Here is a 20768-nt window from a genome sequence, read left to right on the forward strand (position 1 = left end):
CTCGGCCGTTCAAGGCCACACACAAGGGAGGATACAGTGAGGGTGCATACATATACACAGGCACACCATTAAATATTTTATATGATCCCCCAAGTGCAGATTCAGATCCAAATTGTTGGCTTGGCAGGGCGTTTAACTTTTTTGGGAGGTGCAAAAAGTTTAGATTTTTTTCACCTACCTACCAGTAACCTTTATGGCTTGTTTTGGCAGAGAGGATATATTTTGGGGCAGCCGCTTTTTTTTTTACACACTTCAGGAAGAAAGAGAATCACAGAGCAAAGAAAATCGTCTTTCTCTCATTTTTTCAAATAAAAAGGCTCTTTTTCTGGGGATACTCCTTTTCTGCCCCCCATACGCCCTTGTGATCCCCTTCTTGTATGTCCTAATTTTATTATTCAAAGAAGAGTCATCTCTGAATGGGATTAAGGTGCATCCTTTTGCGCTGGAAAAGACGTTTGAAGATTCATTTATGTGTTCATTGTTTCGTGTGCACCTCAGTTCATCACCTTTTGTACCCCGTTCGGAGTCAGTCTGGCAAACCGTACTCGCTCCAGACCAAAATTGCACTGAGAGGAACCCCAGAGCTGATCCAAATATAGTTTGATCTTGAATAGGCATGTGTACTTCAGTCAAGCTGCGCGCAGAACGGGAGATAAACGTATGCATTCACAACCAGTTGGATTCTTGATCGGTCATAACTCGGTACAGCTTTTGTAAACATGATGGACATGACACGAATATGGAAGCTGGCGAGCAACACTAAAGCTAGACACAATCCGCAATTCACAGGATGGCGCGTACAATCCATATGTTACGGATAATTTTTCTAATGGTATGCTGACATTAAATAAAAATGTAACCTGGGAAGCAAAGGTCAGGTCATATTAATGAAACATTGTAATAATGATAATAGTTATTAGTGCCGAAAAACTGCCGGAAAAAGCCATACCGTTTTCCTATAATGGCGTAAGTGAAATAATTCATGCACTGTCTCATCAACGGTCTTACAGTTTCGCTTGCGGGTTTCCGTGTTCCTTTCTGTCTTTCATATTTATTTTGGTTCAGTAAGACTCTCATGTGCGAGTCTGAACCCGGTGTTAGACCCCTGGGATCAAGCACAGTTTGTAATCTGAAGAAAGCTGCATGGGTATTCGATGGTGCAAGCTTAAACTAAACTCAGGCGCATGAGTGAAACAAAAGCACTTTTGGTGAAACTGGGATTTTTAGGTTGGTGTTAGGTTTTCTGAAGCAGATTTGACTGCCAAACGTTCAAAGAAATTTTGTGCAAAACGCTTAAGCCCTCAAAATTCGTTAGACCCTGACCCTCAAAGCCAAGGCGCCAAATCCATCCTCAAAGCAGCCTCGAGACCTAGACTAGTCAAGGAACTACATCACTGAGTCTTGCACTTTTCAGGCTCAAAAGGTGCTTAGCAGTATCATGAAATGTCCAGTTGCTTTGAAAAGGGGAGACCGGTCGAAACCATTTTTGGAGTATCTAATACACCCCTAATTTTGCCTAAATTTGGTTGATAAGTATAGTTTTGCTGATAAACAAATGTTGAACACGTATAACATCTGAGCATGCGCATGCCCGTGTCAATGATTATTTTGTACCACATCACAGCCATGTGGTAAAAATAATGCTCACGACAACAGAGTGAAAAAATTTAGAGTGTTAAATCAAGCCCGCACTTTTCCTATCTCTTCACGGATTGCAAACTCAGCACGCGACATGCTGGTAATCAAAAAAGATGAATTGTAGACAACAGAAGTAGTCTACCACTTTTAAAAGCTTAATAAAGCCTTGACAATGTGTGGAAAATAATTGCCGTCGGTAATTAGGCTCCATTAAGTGGATATGGAGGGTTGATATCGGCCTGTCTGAAGAGGAAACACGTTCTGCTTTGAGAAACAAAATCGTAAGGGTCGTTTTCCTAAATTGGTTTCCCAAATGAAAATTTACAATGCGGTAATGCTTAATGCTGGCTTTAAAAACCGTGCAAGCCTCAATCGCGTTCAAAATATCGTTAAGATGTGATATTGGCTGTGCAAATTTCCAAGTCATTCTAGACGATATTTTCGGTGACTATCTGTATGGAGGCTAGCGAATTTCTAGGAAAACGTTTTTCCTTCTTCGGGCAAACTTCAACAGCTCCTCTCCATGATGTGCTTTTAAAGTTGACTGAATGACTTGAATAATGCAATGCAAATTGTACTCAGTCGTACTTCTTTTCCATTTCGCTGTAAATGTTTAAAAATTCTCCCTGCTACTGGACCTGCACGCGGCGCTTTCTGACAGACCGCGTGCACGGTATAAATTGCAACGGCATCAAACCACGTTTGTGAGGGCATCACGCATCCCGGGAAAGTGTCAATTTATGTGGATTAGTCTCATGCAGTATTCATTGGTGGAGCCTCTCGAGGTGCTATGTTGGACGAGGTATGATAATGAAGTTTAAAGGGTTGTATAAAATACAGTGAGCCCCTGCCCGCGACATAGGCTAAGGCTTGAAAAGGGTAAGACCTTCAAGGGGGGATGTGAAATATCCTGCGCTGGATTCCTTTGCTTATCATAAAGAATGCATATGGCATTTGACTGTAACAACAATCATCGCGAGTTTTCCCCGTCAACCATCGCAGGTTTTGGAAGGATCAAGAAATGAACTAACACAACATTCAAAGGACGGTATGACCCCCCCCCGAACTCCAAAACTCATACTGAATATTGAAACGAAAAACACACAGAAATACTATTAATCTCCGCTTCTTGTTATTATTATTTATTTGACCATGCAAATGCAAAGAAAAACAACTCCAAAACATTAAACAAAACAAAACAAAATTAGAAAAAAGCAAAAACGAGTATGGTCAAACTAAATTAAGAAAATCATGTGAAATAGAAGAGGAATTGGGATCACCAGGGATAAATAAAATAAATTAAAATATGACAAATACACGACAGGGACATAAAATGAGGACGTAAGAATGGACGATATTTGGGTCAGGACCTACAAAAGTAAAATTAACTACTGTTTCCGGCAGGTATGTAGGCCCCTGCAGGTGTAGGCCAAAACTTGCAGGGCCTACATACCTGCGGTAACAGTTGCTGGAGAATGATTGAAAAGAAAACAATACAGAAGTAGGGAAGAAAGTTTTTTTCACGCTTGATTCTGATTCTTAATTTTCTCCTGAGACCAAAAATGTTTTAAAATCACTCTGTTTATGCTATTTTCGCAGACCATAAAAACACAATCCATGCCCCCCCAAGTCTCCGGTTTCTGGTCAGCGCGGGCCCCCCCATAGACCTGCCAAATAAAAGTTTTTTATTTGGTATTATACGATATCCAAAAGCTGCCAAACTTCCTTGATCGACTGGAATCCTGCTACTGCGTATTTTAACGTGTTTTAGATGGGGTACGGTTGAGTAATAGGTACAGTAAAGGAGTCCTTCTAGTCCCCCATACATTTTTAGTCGGGCACCCTTTTTCAGATGACGTCATTTCTGTATCATACATTTACATCTGAGAACGAGGTGGTCTTATGTCTTTTATACATCTGCAAGTTGAAAACGCTTTTAAACAGTAAAAAGTGAGGGGCCACGAGGGGTCCATTTCCATGTTGGTACCCGGTAGTCCACACTGGACCACGAGAGTGCACAATTTTCCAAGCAACGCAGGCTCCCTTGGTAGGAACTGCACTTCGCTGGTTCACGAATAACTATGAAACGTATCATAGAGTCCATCATTACCAACAAAACGAGCATTCCCGATCCTTGTTGGCTCTTTTCCACCGATGACGGGTGGTTCAGCTCGAAACGAATAATGATAATGTCATGTTCTATTTTTTTGAGAAAGGGAAAAATAATAACAGATACAAGTTTTTGGGGAGTCTGTTGCGCCTAATGAACAAATTGTGGGTTCCTGGAACATCGTCATCAGTGCAGTGTCCTCCTCACATAAATGCAGGCTAACACCGGCAAATATCCCTTTCGTAAAATGAAGAAATACTGCACGCCCTCCCATTTGTCGTAATTGTACAGAGATGTCACTTTAATCATACCTGCACACAGTTTAAAGTGACACATCTTTTTGTAAAACGGAGGTTGGCGCTCAGTTCCTTTGGGATCATCGCTTTCATGGATTTTTTTTTGGCGGAACGAAGTGACCTTGTATTAATTTTTTTTACCGAAACTTGGCAGCTTAATTTGCTCCGCCCAGTAACACCACGTACCACTGATGACAATGCAGGGACAGATGGGCACCAAAGGCTTCTTGTCAGTATTAATGAAAAAGCCTATTCATCATTGCTTGGCAGTAGGCCTTGATCTGCAAAAATATACTTGCTTGTCAACGGCGATAAAGAAATGTCAACCATAACAATGTTCTCTCATGAAACCACATTGTCATTGATAGAGGCGTTAAAATGACAAAAAGCTTTGTGCTATTTTAGGCGTCACCGCAGTTTATCATTTAGAATCCCCATAAACCGAGAACAAAGAGGGAAAAAAAGAAGAAAAAAAGGTGAATAAAAAACAAAACATGGAAAAGACAGGTTTTTGATATTGAGTGCAGCTAGAAAAGTTACACAAGCCCGTCACTGCTCGCAGTGAAATGCGCAGTCCAAGATAACAAATTGTACCTTGACGTTCTTGCTTATTGTGTGATATTAGACTGCATGATTTTCTTGCGAGTGAGCCAACTTACTCCCTTTTTTGGTTTGAATAACGTGCAAAAATAGCTGGAGAAAATATTTCATGCGTTTGTGTCCTCGGCAGCGGCTTAAAACTAAGGGGGCATGAGGGTACCTCCGGTCGACGACTATGACCGTTTTCCAATGCTCAACTTCGGCTCCGTCTCAGGCTTCAACTGTTTTTTGTACTAGCTGGCTTTGAAGCTGTAAGCGTAGTAATCAGTCTAATAGTGCCACAAAACATCAAATAAGATGCAAGAATGCCAAAAATTACAGTAATCTAATGTAATTCAAACACTTCGGGCCCACAATCGGGGACTGGTTTTTAGAACGAAGCCTGAGACGGAGACAAAGTTATTGGACAAAGAGTATTGGAAAACGGCCTATGCCAGATGATATCCGCCATTATGAGAACGAGGTAGATCAGATCCTAACGTGCCCCATCTAGGAAAATGAGGGGCCCCTAAGTGCCACACCGTGAAAAATGTACCCCAGTTACGCCACTGGTTCTTAGGACTATGGAGGGTAAATGTATAAGGACATTGCTAGCCGCCTGAGCGGCCGTACTGGGCCAACCCGTACGCCGGCCATTAGTGTCCGCAGCGGCATTCGGAAAATAGTACATGTAAAACAAAAATTAATGGAAGTTGATTGAGGGCGCTCCCACTTGAAGATGACGTAAAAGTTTTCCACTGGGCGCTAGATAGAGTGCGCAGACGTAGACGACAACTTTGGCTCAGAAACTAACTTGGAATTTTCTCTTCGCGCCTTAGCTCAGATGTACGTTAACATGTAACAGTTAAGTAAGGGGTAAGTTGCATTTTATATGAAATTATCCAGTGAATAATTAGGGATATAAAATATGAGTCGTTTTCTGAAAAGCACGAGCGTTTTTCAGCAAAACCGTGTGGGTCTTCCTGTACGCAGGCCTGACCGTTAAAGCCTAAAGTTAGGTAGTAAAAAGGCTCAGGCTTTCCAGGCCTGTGCAACATGCGCCTACATTGTAGGCCTATTTGGAGACTAGGCCTAGGCACACTAACGTTAATTTGTATTCTACGCTGCATACAAGGTAGACTAGACCCACAGACTGGGGCACTGAAACACTCTTTTTCCGAATTTTGGACATAAGTACGACCCATCAAATCCGAAATTCGAATAAGAAGGAGTTCTAATGCCTCATCAGTTAGCATGGTTAGTGGGTCTAAAGGTCGATGACAAGTTTGCGCATCTTAAAATTGATTCCAAGCTTTGCCCACAGGCGGCCTAGTGCTTTTCAATCAACATGGCTGCTATGAAGAAGAATGCATGATGTGGTTTATATCACTCCCAAATAAAGCTGATGTTAAGCCCTTGGCCTTGGGAGATTTGGGGCCAGGATGGGGGGAAAACAGTATGCTTTACCTATCTCCATGATTGTTTTGCTTGAAACTGTGGTGGAATGCAGAATATATGAGGCCCCTATGCAGTTTTGTAGAAACTTGGCAGCCATGTGTTGAGTGTCTTAATAATACTATGTGGTAACATAAATAAAAATTAAATACTGCACACTGTGTAGAAAAAAAACAGGCACTGAGCCGGTGTTAACCATTAAATTTGACATTGATAGGAACTTGTAATTCTGCAATATTATTGATCTAGTATTCATAAAGCCTCTTACCCATTCATGAACAAAGGACTAAAGTAACTAGAGCTTGATATTCAACAGTGGCAGGCTATACCCGGGTGGGTTTGTATGTAGGGCCTTTATGTCAACAAAATACAGGTACCTTTACCCACTTAAAAATACCACATAATATAAATCAGAATTTTGATACAGCATGGTAAAGCAGTCACTAGATGTTCAGTCTGAATATTTTGTTTGTTTTGATTTTCCTGTAACTTTTTCCAGAGGTAACGCGGAACACTATGAATCCAGAAACAGATGTGCCATTTATGAGGTAAGATATTGGCATACTTCACGTAAGCCAACGCAGGAGAGCACTCTCTATTTACTTGGTTATGAACATGGCATGAACTTTGGCATGGTCAAGGGCTGAAAAAAATGGAATTTAGTTACCATAATATTTTCACATGTGTGATAAACTATTTAGGGTCATGGGATAAAAAATATATCTAGTCATACTTGTTAAGTGATATGTGGTTTCCAGTTAACTGGAAAGACTGCATGAGGGAAACCAACATATCAAATTAATCTTGAAATTTAAGAAAAATTAAAAAAAGGAATTTTTCTTTTCTAAATTGTGCTCTTCTGAGTCAGGGTGTTCCTAATCTAAGAAATCGAAAAAGCTGGTGTTGAGTATGGCAGCCAAAGGATACACTAACCCTAATTACCCTCTAGGGTGGATGTAACCTTATATTGATATTGCAGGATTGAGGAGTGTTTAGTTGGGTTAAACAAGATTCCATTATTATTTCATAGCTCACCACATGCAACAATTTAATTAAACTGTAGTCAAGAAGGCCAGCTGTGGTGATACTTATGTTGAGAATGAGAAACATGAAATTATTTGAATAAGAATTAATTCAAAGGAGACAAAAGCAAAATGAGACATGCGTATTTTCCTCATACGATCTCCCCCTTTGTTTCATAAAATTAAATTAATTCGTCCCAGGACCTGCTCCGTGGTTTGACCATTTAGTCCGAAATTCAATTCGCTGGAAAAAATGATATAGAAAAAGAACAACTTGGAGACGGCCTTTGAGATGTGTGTGTACAATGTAGACTACTTACATGTAGTAAGTATGCTACTAATATTAGATGGGTACTGTAATTTCTCAGAGGTGTACTTAAGACATTCTGATGTGCAGGTTCCACATGTATTGGATTGAAATCCTTAATTGCTCAAGAGGCAATGTAAATCAGTAAGGCTATCCTTTACAAGTGGTATCCAGGATATTAAATCAGGGGTGTTTTAGGCTTTTTTTAAAAACAAAACATTACCTGGGATCTCACGAAAAAATCATAAAAATACAGTTTTGATTTGCCTCATCAAACTAATGTTTTGTCTTATTCCACATAGACTACTCATACATGTATTTACCGGTACATGTGTTAAATCACGCCAAAGAAATGCCCACCAATTTTGTTTACTTAAATGCTACCTTTTTATTCATAACTGACTCTCCTCCGCATTAAGAAAAGGTCCAGTGAGCAATGGGTTCCCCTGCTTTGACAATCACTTGATTGTCTTGTGTCATTAGCAATATTATTCAGTAGTCTAGCAGTACATCTTTCCAAGGAAGCAGGGTTTAACTGAGCGTCATCAATTGTTTAACGGAGCCAGGGGCTTCAAAACTAGTGAGCGTCTCTTACTGGACACTGACTGAGTTTTGACAAAAGGGGCTCTTCAAGCACAAGAATTTTTCAAAAGCAAACCCTGCCAACAGTCAACTTTTCAGGACAATCTTTCAGGCTCACAAGCTACATGTATTCATTCTGTCCTAAATGATGAAGGGTAATACATGTGGCTCCCTCATCACATGTGATTGTTGTCAGATGGGCACATCCTGGTAGCAGAAATATCAGCAAAGTACATGTGATTTGGATGTTTGATCAGATTTGACTAAAACAGGCATGGTGCATTGCATGGATACGGGTAATTCCAGAAATCAGGGGTGCATTTTTGTGTGTGTCCCTGTCACATCTGACAAAGGATTTTGTACAATTGGAACAAATTTTCTAATTTCCGAGACTGATAAATTAATGCAAATTACCTGCCAAACAAATAGTAATAGTTTGAAATTACTTCTGGTTATATCTCCATGTCAAATAACGAAAGCCAGATGTAACAGGGACACAAAAATGTCACACCTTTTGACCCCTAATTTGTAAAATTACCCGTATCTTATTGTGGAGGGTCAAATTTTCACAAAATATAAAAGTCGCATACATGTACATGTATGGAGCCTCCTTTGATTTAAACCATTAGGCTCTGACCAACAGTTGTACCGGTAAAATGTTCATAATCTGATGGCTTAATGTACCTCAAAGGTCCTCTTGTTCTCCCTTGATGAGGGGAATTCAAAACCAAGGAAAAAAAGACATGTGCAAAGTTCTGAAGGCGCAGCTGACTGTGGATTTGACAGCACTTATCCCCGCCCACCTGCTCAGTTAAAATGGAGATATGTATAATTCCCATCACCCGCCCCCTTTTCCTGGGGCTATTTTTCACTACATGTATTTTATTCAAAGTATACTAATTTGCCCATCAGTCGGGGACAACAACCTTGATTTTTTAGGAGCTCAGGGGACAGACCATCACACTTTATTCAGTCTCATGACATGTTACATCCATGGTATACAGGAGTTTGGCAGTGTCCTATGGAGACCCATGAGTACCCCAAGACAGACCCCCTTTGGGGATGTAGCGTACGATGTCGGGGACTGTTGTGGCTACTTTTATTAAAAACACTGTGTCAGTTAACAGTTATGGATTACATGTAAATCACCTAATTCAATTTCCACAAAATTGATCTTTTCAAAAGACCTTTAAAGATTATAGCAATACATGTAAAAAATTCCAGTGTTTTTCTGAAGAAAGGTCTGTATTAACGGTCATTTGTAAGAGTTTAAGACCACCGTGAATTTTATTGGTATTTCTGTCACTGGGCCTGCATTGCATTGTCTCACTGAATGATTACTTAACATGTTTTTACAGTGGTGCATAACATCAATGTAGTGCTATATATCCATTGGAATGAATTTTTTTGCAAAGGCAGGCCTTGTATGACTTTTGCCTGTAAGGCAGCATGGGGGAAAAAAGCCAGTCTAAGTAATCAGAAATAAAGGAGGACACGCTAAACATTGGACTGTTCACATTTTAAATCATAGAAATACAGTCACCACTGACAGTCAAATAGCTGTTTAACCAAGGTACTAAGGTTACACATTAAAAATAAGCATACACGTAGGTTGTCATGAGTGATTGGCTTAAGCTTGGTTTTTCTTCAGCTTAATGCATTTTGTGTGGGTGGTCCTAAACTTTTGCTAATGATTTAATCATGTCACCTGTAGCATTAACTTTCACTTCAGTGCGAGTAGTGGAACTGTTGAAGCCGAAAGGAAAGCTTTTTTTGTACATCATTTAGGATTTCAGCTACTGTTAGGAGAAGCAGTCCGCAAGAGTCCTGCAGTCCTCCAGGGTCAAGCAGTGGGTCAAGCTTTGCTGATCTTCTGTCCGGTGGTCCATCTGCAGATGAACCATGGTGTTCCTTCGAACTTGGGTGAGATTTAAATCTAGGCCCCCTATGATAGTACCTCACTTAGATTTGGCTTTCAGTGTGATGTTGGTGGCTACGAGTAGCCTGTCACATGCTTTCATGATGTCGACTGAAAGGCTGTGTTTGCCATCCATCATTTCCAGTTATGTCATACAGTTCTTGAAAGTTGGGGAGGAATCATACTGAAAGTCCGCATCTTCAAAATATTCCTGCACACAAAGTTTACCTCAGAATTAGCATGACTTCGGAATTTTTTCCACATTTGAAAGACTTTGAACAAAAAGTTGCATGCATGTGCTTTGCTCTGGCCTTCTTGTGGGGGCCTTCGGCCAGGTCCTGAGAAATATGTGTACTGTAATTTGCTTTGGTAGTTTTCCAGTTCTACACCTATCCTTGTCATTTGAAACTTTCAAACAGCATGCCTATTTTAAAATTGCCTTCTGTTTTTAGGTATTGTGCAATATTGTTGCTGCATTAACACATTGGGGTTAGTTTTGACCAAATTTGGCTTTAACAAACTCTCTCAGTCAAGAAACCTATTCACACATTTCCTATATCAAATATGAGACTTTCCTGTTTTTGAACAGATCCCATTTGTCAGAGGATTCATCCAGCACCATGGACAGAAAGCTTGCTGTGGTAAAATTGTTTTTGAGCATTTCAATCCATCCTTCATGTTCCTGACTCTCCTGAGAACCTTATGTCTTTTTAATTTGTTAAGCCATAGAAATGGCAAGGTGTTTGCTTTTACTCAACACTACTTATAACTGGGCCAGTGTTTCTTTGCTGCTGAAGATAGCATGTAGGGCTGTGATGTTTTTGGAGCATTCCATTCATTTTCGAATATCAAAAAATTTATTTTTGAAATTGAATATTTAGACGTGAAAATCAGTGAAATAAAAGGGGTACAGTTCAATTACTAGATTACAGAGTTGCATTCTGAGAGTAAATTCAAGATTTTTATGAGTAAACTTTGCAGCCTGATGATGCACCTGCTCAACTGTCAGGTCACAGATAACTTTCCCTCGAAGTTGTTCTGTTTTCACTTTTTGTAACATCGAGCACAATTGTTTGCGTTTTAGTCGGAATTAACGGCAGGTACAACCAAATATTTGATGGAATGGAATGTGAGGTGAATTATTCAGTTAATCCAATTAACTTGGCCTTGGCAGCGAGAACTAAAACAAAAAAAAAGACTAATGGAAGTCTCCTTTTTAATAACTCGAAAACCTCAGTACATGCCAATATGTGTGCAGACGTATGGGGCTAAATAACTGTGCACTGAAACGAGCACCAAAAAAACACACTAAAGGAACTTTGAAATGTCACAGCTTACAGAGAATGAAGTCATGAGGAGCTCCAAGAGGCAATCCAATCAAGATTCCACCCGAGTGCAGAGGATGCGCTCAGACCTACCCGAGCCCAGGCAGTTGCGCACCAGACCCAAGAGAGGAAACAAGACCAAGGGCAAACGGCATGGGTGGGACATCAGCGAGCATATTGCCCAGCTGAAGCGAAAATGCTCCGACTTCAACTGGTTAGTCTGAAAAGTACTTGCCTGATTGGGGAGCATTATTGTGTTCACATTACTACGTTCGGGTGATATTATTGAAAGGGTCCTTGTGATCAAACTGGTTAGTCTGAAAAGTACTTGCCTGATTGGGGAGCATTATTGTTTTCACATTACTACATTCGGGTGATATTATTGAAAGGGTCCTTGTGATCAAACTGGTTAGTCTGAAAAGCACTTGCCTGATTGGGGACCATTATTGTTTTCACATTACTACATTCGGGTGATATTATTGAAAGGGTCCTTGCGATCAAACTGGTTAGTCTGAAAAGTACTTAATAATTCAAGCTGCATGTTACGTACACAGTTGCTGTGTGTATTCTTTGACCCTCAATGACACTAAAGGCTTTATGGAGCCTGAATCAGAAATATGACAAATATTCGGGCTCCCAGTCTGTGTCCGAATTACTTTACTGCTGTTTGAAATTGAGCATGAGTCTGTGGATGTGGCTGCGGCTGCTTCCTGTAGAGTTGTGTGTAACTTCAAGCCGCAGCCAAGTCAGATACAGCCCAAGTGGCTAGGATTCTCTTCTTCCCTCCCTCATCTTGACAGGGGAAAGGCCGCTGTGGAAATCAGGAACAGGCACAAGTCAGAGGAGGTGGTGGCCACAGTGAGGAGGTGCAGTCTGCCGCCACCGTCAGACACCCGGACCTCCTGGGAGCCTGTGTGCGAGGCCGGTCCACGCACACGTGGACATACTGTGTCTGGCTTGTGTCGTGGCGATGCTGTCCATTCTGAGGCGACAGATTTCTGGAGGTGGGACGGAGGAGCTGCGATAAGTCCTCTTGAGCTGGGCGACCAGGAGGTAATTTATTCATCGAAATCTCTAAACCATTGTAAATGTTTCTTTGCTGTGGCCTCTTACTTGTGTTGTAACATTCCTTGAAGCAGTAGAGCGGAACGTCAATTTACAAGTCTATTCACTTTTGTATATATTATTGCTCTCACGCTTTTTAGGTTCAAGTAAACATATCGGAAACAGTGACAACCTAAATTAAAACTTTATCAATATGTAGCCGAAGGCATAGAGTGACCCCTGAGAAAGCTTTCAACGAAGCGTCCAAAGGTTCTGCTATAATTTGAAGCTGTTTTATCACCAGGACTTTGTTGAGTGTGGTATGGGCAGCCACACTTTCCGAATTGAACGAATACAAATTTTAGTACATACAGTACATGCACACCTACATGTACAATTTTTTATTCAGTGTGAAGAGTTTTTCAGAAGTTTCTCAGACCATTTTGAAATGCAGTCATTTTGTCGGCAGATAAAAATGTGGCGGTGTAAATATCTTAAAAATGGATGTTAGTGTCGCAGAGTACAGTATTGACGACTGGAGCGATTTGCAGTATTCATGGTTGTCCCCCCCCCCCAAGTTAAGCACTTATTGGCATTCCAGTAAACGTAGAGCTTTTAAAATAACTGAATTACAGTACAGGCTGCAGCTTTCACACATCATTCACCACTCTCCTCTGAGCCCCCAGATACTGAAGTTTGTTTTCCTTGTCTCACAAGAGAGCTTTCTGTGTTAGCTGTGCATACAAGTCAATTCCATTGTAGCCGGGATTCTTTCATCAACTTCCTGTTCTGTGGCCAGTGCTACATGTAAATGCAAGCCCGGGACAAGTGCAAACATTTCAGAAACTGTCATAATATTTGGAAATCTGTCCTCAAACGTCTCCCTCTTTGCCTCAGATTCCCAGCTACCTATGTCCGCCCAGCAAATCGAGTTATCAGTGGCAGTCAAAGATTTCTCAGATATCCTTTGAAAGACTTCAAGAACTGTTAAAAAGTTGTTATCGGTGTAGAATTAAACTTTTACAGGGTCTATCGCTGTTTTCAGATACCGATAGATGTGGAAAAACAAGTGCTGATGTGTTCAACCCAGACAATCAGCAGAAATCCAATAATCTCGTTCGTTTTGTTTATGAAGTGAAAATGTCATTCTGAACACTGATGTTAGGCTAACGTTGCTGGTACTGCAACTCACTGCTGTATTCCTAATTATTTGTGGAACCAGTGAAAGCATGCTGAAGCATAACAACATTATCTATTAAAGTGAAGATGCATGGGAAACCCTGTTCATCAAAGTTTCTCCTCAAATAGAAGGGAAACGACAAGGAAAAGAGAAGTGTTCTTGTGCATGATGGCACTCGTACTGTGGCAACAGTGGTAAGTGTTGTCCTTCATCAACAAAGCCTTTGTGAAAGGAACTCATTTCCTTAACTGTGGCTTCTCTCTTCACGTTCCTGAAACTCCGCCTTTCCTTGAGAATCCAATCCTTTACAGCCACTTGGACAGTGAAGAAACTGTGGGGCTGGCCACCAGCAAAAGTCCAACAGTGTCTTCCCATCACAACTCAAGATGGGACCAGTTCATAATGCAACAAGAGGACTGATAGATAACATCAGATGCCCTCTCTAATGGTACATTATACATGTACCTAAAACAAATCGTATGATACCGACTTGGAACCAAGTCTGTCTGAGAAGATCCGGGCAGCACTCAACAGAGATTATTTTGTTCTCATTTTTACAGAAGACATTTAGAATCTTTGCAGACTAAATTGAATGTTAATATTGAAATGAAAAGAAAAAAAAATCTTTAAGTCATTTTCGTGAATGCCAACATCAATTCCTCTGTTGCCCATATTTAGTGAAAATAAAACTGCAAAATACAGAACATTTATTATGTATTAATTTATTCACATAAACTAAAACATGTACAAAGTTTCTTCAAAACTAAAGTTATTGACTGTTTACATGTAAACAACCTAGGCACTGAATGCTGTATTGCCAATGATCTCTTGCTGAGCAAAGCAAAGTAAAAGCATATGTAAATGTAGTGAAAATGTTATCCAAGTATTGCTTGCTTGCCAAATGTTATTGTTATTTTTAAAATGTAAATATATTCCAGAATATATTCCTTGTTTGCAAAATGTTGAAAAGTCAAGTTATTAGATCAAATGACATCTCATTCATCACAATATCCAATATCTTTTTGACAGTTTTGAAATCGCTGGCTGGAGCATAAAAATTCAGATTGCCAGCTCAGTACGTCATGCACACTGATGTCTTTTTATGTAAACATATTTTTTATTATTAAATCCATCCAATAGCAAACAGTTTATCCTGAAAAGCCCTCCAGGTTGGTCCACAAATTCAGACCAAATCTGTCTTGATTGCCCAACTCAATTGTAAATAGTCTTTTGGTGTTCAATAATATACATTTTTAGTGCTAAAGTAGTCTGGGTAATAAACAGATTTCTAGCAGTGATATCAACTCACTGAAGGTAATAATTAATCTGCATATTAGAATTTGAGTCAAGCCAACATGACTTGTGTTTGACAGATACAATACTTTGTGGGGCACACAGTATATAAATCAATTGCAGTTCTGAAACGGGTAGGGGCCTATCATTGTTGTCTTGGGAACATGGTGCTTGGTGCTTCTCACAGAAATGCGAAGAAATTCATGTTTGCCATTTGAGCCTAAAAGCTAAATTAAATTGCTCAACAGTTCTTGGAATGGATACTCAGCCTACAGGTTGTTGCTACATATGCATCATATCAATGTTCCTGGACAACTCGGCCTCCATTTTCCCCTGTTCAAAACCAAGGACAACATCAAAGGTGACAGACTGTGTCAAAGAATTGAATTTTGGAGCCGCACAAGGTGTCTGATTAGGTGGAAAGCTGAAGAATGCAAAATATTAACGTACATGATCTGACTCGGCCCAGCTTGTTTATATTTCATCGTACATTCGCTATTACGGCAAAGACACACATCTGTTTTTACTGGAGCAACTTGTAACAATGGCCGCAAAGCCTGTCGTCATTTTGACAGTGAATGAAGAATAGAGAGTAAAGTGATGTACTGATGTGAAAACAAATCAACTCTTGGCATACTGAAAAGGAAATCCTGATATAAAAACAGGATATTTTCATAATTCCATAAGTGCCTGTTCTGCCAGTTGTGTTCTCAGATTGTGTTACTCTCAGTGGTGAACCCAGACTCGACTCGACTTGACTGACCTTTGGATCGATGCTTGTGAGTTAACCACCACCCTCAGACTACCCTATGCCATTTGGTACGGTGAGTTATACATGTCTCGGATATTGTGCATTCCGCCTTCATTTTGTATGGGACAATATTTCACGAGCTGCACCGATGCGATTCTACCATAATAGGCCGATTCAGAAACAAGGATCAAATCTTTACTGTTGTCAAACAGAGATATTTGACCGAAGGCTTAGGACCAATGTACACGTACAAGGCACACATACATGTAATACACAGACAAAATGCCTGACCGGACTGACACTAAAGTGCACTAAGTGAGTCCATGTCAAGTGGTCAACATGGCGTCAGGCTACCGTATCTCCCAGACTGCCAACCAATATCATGGACATCTTTATGTGAATGCGGCCGGCCGGCTTGAGGCTCGCAGTTCTGGCTTCACGTCTGGCCAAAAAACCCCCTAAACTGCATTTAATAATGGCGAGAAAATGATCAAGGACTGCACCTACCAGTTCTCTCTTGGCCTCCTCGATCCTGACTTTGGCCAGCGATATGTCCGGTGGCAGGTTGTGGTAGCTATCCAACTTGGACTTGAGGGGTGCTAACTTGGCATTCAAAGCGACCAGTTCCTGCAAAGACGAGACAAGCCAGACCATCAGATACTTGTAAGTACATGTCCCGCTTGTAACGTGCAATAAACCTTACAGCACCCTCAGCTAGTACTACAGCCAGCATCATCTGCTTAGTCAAAGAGGGGTAAGATCTTGTCCATGTAACAGTTGGACTTAAGCGCCAGCTCTCACCCTCCCTAAAGGCTGGTTCATACTTCAGGAAAATGTGAAAGCGAAGCGAATTAGACGTCGCGACAACTTTGTGGCGAAATTTCCGTCGAGTTGAAATGTGTTCAACTTGCACGCATTTGCAACACCAATATTTGATCTGACGTCACAAATTCATGTTCGTTTTTGCTTTTGCGCCGGCCAAGGTCAAGAAAATTTCTGAACACTAAATATGTTCTTAAACTTAAAACATACCTCAAACAAGAAAATATGGTAAAACAGCAGCCAATTTTTCAAAAACGTTTTTGTCCAATATCTCTCCCTGTACCAACTTTGCAACAGGAACGCAAACATGATCTGTCTATCAGTCTAAACACAGGCACCAGTGATTGATTAAAGCGTCAAGTACCGGTATGGACAAGTATGCCTCAACTTGCCTGTGGCTGACGTTTAAATTTGCTCACTCCCAATTGCTTGGTACAAACATACACTACGTCTTTTGTCTGTGAAGTTGGACTTTGCTGCTGTGCCCAGCCGGTTATGTCGGCAAATATCACTCTGTGAGCACGCCCCAGAGTGTTGAAAAATATGCATTTGTGGTAAGAAATAACAAATAATGTTCAAAGTCCTCTTGTGAATCTGTATTCTGTGGCATTTGGTTCCGTATCAAATGTTGGCCGTTTTATCTTGCCTCTTTCGAAAGTCGAAATTTTCGGCCTAAAAATGATACTGTTGGCAAGTGGTTCGGAAAAATGACAAGGACGCATACAGAGCTTCTATAGCCCCACAGTGTTAAACAATGGCTGACTACCAAATTACGGAACCCATGACAGACATTGCAAATTTAAGTCTGTAGGGAACACAGGTGGACCTGTGACAGGTGGACCTGTGGGCTAATGGGAGCAAAAGTCGGATGGCTATCCAAACCTACCTCTGATAGCTTGACCAGGCTTTGGTGGTAGAGGGAAGGCTCGACGTTATTCCGTTCCAATTGCATCTGAAAAATAAGGGGGGAAATTCAGAACTGATTGATGATGGTCTTTTTACATCTCAGCTTACAAACAAAGAGGAGCACTGACTGACACAAACTGACCATGATTCAGAGGGACACTCACACTGGTCTGTTCATCAACATGTGCCAGTCACCACTTTTACTGGGCAGGGATCCACACACAAGTCAAATACACTTAGTGTTCTCATCAGTGGAACTCTTGCCCAGGTGTGCATGCAAGACCATCACCCCAGCAAAGCTACATGCAAACTACATACGGACAGATGGCGGTACACGTAGATGCTGCCTTTCTCTGGGCCGTGACATTTCCCTGGCCATTAAATACGTCCGAGGTGTAGCAGAACAAACATAGCACGGTTGATTTCAGATGGATAGTCAAGTTTAGCTCAACCCAGTATTGGGACTTGAAGTTGAAAAACTAATTACCGAGGCAGAGTTTAATTGACTATCCGCAATCTTTCTTAAAGGCTGTTCAACACGCTAACAGACCACCATCCTACGCTGTGTACAACACAAGACCCAGTAAAGGGGGCCTTTTAGGTTCCCGTCCTGTTCACACTGTTTCCCTGATTGTTTTTGTTTTTTTGCCAAGTCTTGATCTCTCTATATTCTGTTCTTTATGTGCATCAGTATGGAGGCTAAAGCTGGGTCGAAACCATGGGGTGATTTCTGTTTTTCAATAAAAATCAATGTCCACGTTAATGTCCAAACTGACAGGTACATGTAGCTTTTGTCCTGTCCATCACTATGACAGCAAAAGGGAATAACAACTTAGTGAGAGCATGAGGCGCTGCACTGTTTAGCTCAAATTGTAACCTGCATGCCGATTCTCATGTAAACTGTTCGTATGCATTAAAACACTCGCAGAATTGTTACACCGCTTGGGAAATGTGAGCGACCCCCTTTACGGTGTTTTTGTGTCACACATGCACCTGTAACTGATGAAGCTGGGCTTGATACTCCTTGGCCTTGCTGTTAAGGACCCCTGCTTGTTGATTCTTCTTCTCCAGTTCCGGGCCTTGGAACTCTGCCTGCTCCTCCAAGGCTTGCAGGGCTCTTTGTACGTCAGCGAAAACAGCAAAGAATGGAAATATCCAGCTGCCTTAATAACAACGCTAGAGGCCGGTTCATGCTTCGGGCGAATGCAAGATGGGAGCGAATTTGATGTCAGGAAATAATTGCGGCGAAATGCCCTTGAGCTGACATAGTCAACTTTGCAAATATTTGCTCCAAAATTTGATCAACGTCACAATTTTGCATTCTTGCTCATAATTACATGTATGAATTGGCCTTACGGCTTTCAGTCCCTGTGGATTTGGATCTGGGTCATTCCATAAGGTTGGAGCACAATTTGTGACAATGTCCTTGCTACATAGGTAACTTTTACCACCTGTCATGACCAGTAGAGTAGGTCATTTACTCTGTAAAAATAACATACACCTCTGTATTCAGCCTCACCAGATGTATAATTTGGAATCCACATGCAGGGAAATAGCTGTTCATTTTAACAGAGCCCACGTAACAATGGACACCGTCACAAATTGTGCCACAACCCCACGGAATGACCCATCTGGGAGAGTCCTAACATCAGGTAATGACTCAGGAAGCAAATATGCAGCTCGGGGGGGGGTAGTTGGACCCAGTTTCACTTCCTGATACATGTATTCCGTGCCTGAAATCTTGTTCCTCGTTTGCCTTTCCAAAAAAGAAACTACTTTTCTCTTGAAGAAATGAAGAAATAATCCAGCTGATCTGAGACTATTCCACAGAAATGTGGATCAAGGGCGTAAATTGCACAGGAAGCAATGGTGTCCTGTTACACACAAGTCGTATGCATGGCGACAAATAACCTACTTCTGGGTTTGCCATGTTTTGATATTGACTAATATTATAACAAGTACCTGGTTCCAAGAATATTTTCACATGTGGGTAATTCCAGAAATTTGGAGTCCAAAACTGTGACATTTTCGCGTCCCTGTTACATCTGACCTTTGTTATTTGACATGGAGATATAACCGGAAGTAATTTCAAACTATTACTATTTGTTTGGCAGGTAATTTGCATTAATTCATCAGTTTTGAAAATTAGAAAATTTGTTCTGATCGTACAAAATCCTTTGTCAGATGTGACAGGGACACGAAAAAAAATGCACCCCTGATTTCTGGAATTACCCATATACAGTACACCGTAGATATAGCTGTGCTTTAACCACTTCCTGCCGGGGATTCCGGATCCGGACACGTATGCTTTATATGCGTGACCGGGGTCTCCAAACTCGGACAAAGGGAACAGGGCGTTGTAACAAAAGACCGTACTCGGAACAAAAGATGAGGCTGCTGGGCATTACCGACATTTTTTCATTCTCAAAGGTGGAGATAATCCAGCCTTGTTTTAAAACAGTACACCATGGTTTGGGGCATTCAGAGCGATCGGATTACAACTGGGGACAAAAGCGCTCTACCACCGCAGCGATGAGCCACACAGCACCGCTGCATGCTGATCTGGCCCCTATTGAAAAGAGGTCAGCAGCGCACTGAGCCAGGTTCATGAACAAAAGAAAGTTATATAACACAGCACAATCTGGGCTCTTTTTACAAGGCTGCAGGCCTGGCTGAAATACTCAGGCGTCAATAGATTTTTGCCTGTCAGGCTAGAGTGGACACCAGACAGTCATTCACGTGTTTGTAAGTGTCCAGTAAATGAAGATAGGAATTTTTAAAGAGACAGAAAAAAATGATAACTATCCGTGCCCAGCATCATCAACATTGATAACCACCCCGGCAGGAAGTGGTTAAAGACTGTAAAACAGTTCTGTCGGAAGAATTAATGCTGGTGGTGTTTAGCAGAGGACCATTCCAAAGAATGCCAAGTTTAAAGGGACTCCGTCAAAATTCTTAGCTTACTTCCTCAGGGTGTTGCACTTGATGAGCGCTGCCTTTGTCTTGCTAAAGAGCTGCTCGCTTAGTCTCTTCTCTTGCTGTCGTGCCTCCTCTGTTTCCATGGCAACCTTGGACATCTCCATCATGGCTAGTAGGTAGCTAGAATTTTGTGCAAAATACACATAATTCCCACTGAACATGGGCAAAACCTCACTAGTTAAAAGCAGGGTTGAGCCTTGATATATAATAACTGCCGAAGTTTGATGCATATTCTGTAGCCCCTTACCTTTTTTTCAGCGCCAAATACATTTTTCCCCCTGTACATTTCTCACCATTACACATCCAAGGTTTCCAAAACATGTATGACATATTGGGTTTACAATAGTGGCTAACAGATGGAACCCTGCCAAGAGAAAAATAAGGCCAATGCTTGAATACCGTACACCACATGTCGAGTCCCACATGCGTACAATGTAGGTGCGAAACAATGCAGACCGTATACTACAAATCTGTGGAGTACATGGAAGTGCATGGGCGTTGCCAGGATTTTCCAGTGGGAGGAGGGGTGCTGGGAGAAAGGCATTTTTCCAGAGGGGCAGC

At 41.2% G+C, this 20768-nt stretch overlaps 3 protein-coding genes across 4 annotated transcripts in view; 2 read left to right on the top strand and 1 right to left on the bottom strand.

Moving 5' to 3' along the window:
• Positions 1 to 20768, top strand: part of LOC110986820 (sodium-dependent phosphate transport protein 2B-like) — a 369275-nt gene that overhangs the window by 300113 nt on the left and 48394 nt on the right. The window lies entirely within an intron of this gene.
• The window catches only part of haus1 (HAUS augmin like complex subunit 1), a 34852-nt gene that overhangs the window by 10035 nt on the left and 4049 nt on the right, over positions 1 to 20768 (bottom strand). Inside the window, exons 4-8 of one of the 2 annotated variants that reach the window (XM_087136713.1) lie at positions 20193 to 20327; positions 18222 to 18345; positions 17209 to 17274; positions 16008 to 16127; positions 14163 to 15082 (exon numbers count right to left, since the gene is read on the bottom strand). In XM_087136713.1, coding sequence (XP_086992839.1) covers positions 15032 to 15082; positions 16008 to 16127; positions 17209 to 17274; positions 18222 to 18345; positions 20193 to 20327 — 496 coding nt within the window. In that variant the 3' untranslated portion in view covers positions 14163 to 15031. Of the gene's footprint in view, positions 1 to 14162; positions 15083 to 16007; positions 16128 to 17208; positions 17275 to 18221; positions 18346 to 20192; positions 20328 to 20768 lie in introns of those variants that run through there. The other variant, XM_087136712.1, reaches the window with a different exon arrangement.
• LOC110986807 (uncharacterized) lies at positions 5387 to 14815 on the top strand. Its single transcript, XM_022249018.2, has 8 exons — positions 5387 to 5499; positions 6578 to 6626; positions 9778 to 9912; positions 10497 to 10548; positions 11241 to 11446; positions 12033 to 12285; positions 13174 to 13236; positions 13724 to 14815. The coding sequence occupies exons 2-8, from the start codon at positions 6595 to 6597 to the stop codon at positions 13874 to 13876; spliced, it is 894 nt and encodes a 297-aa protein (XP_022104710.2). The 5' UTR covers positions 5387 to 5499; positions 6578 to 6594; the 3' UTR covers positions 13877 to 14815.

This window comes from Acanthaster planci, linkage group LG05 (assembly GCF_054643075.1).
Source record: "Acanthaster planci isolate LZ-2023a linkage group LG05, COTS_SCS, whole genome shotgun sequence".
Taxonomy (NCBI): Eukaryota; Metazoa; Echinodermata; class Asteroidea; order Valvatida; family Acanthasteridae; genus Acanthaster; species Acanthaster planci.

Coding starts and splice junctions, on each gene's coding strand:
- LOC110986807 (XM_022249018.2), top strand. CDS start 6,595: ATGAATCCAGAAACAGATGTGCCATTTATGAG. Junction 12,286..13,173: donor TTGAGCTGGGCGACCAGGAG/GTAATTTATTCA, acceptor TCTTTGCCTCAG/ATTCCCAGCTACCTATGTCC. Junction 13,237..13,723: donor GGCAGTCAAAGATTTCTCAG/ATATCCTTTGAA, acceptor TTCTCTCTTCAC/GTTCCTGAAACTCCGCCTTT.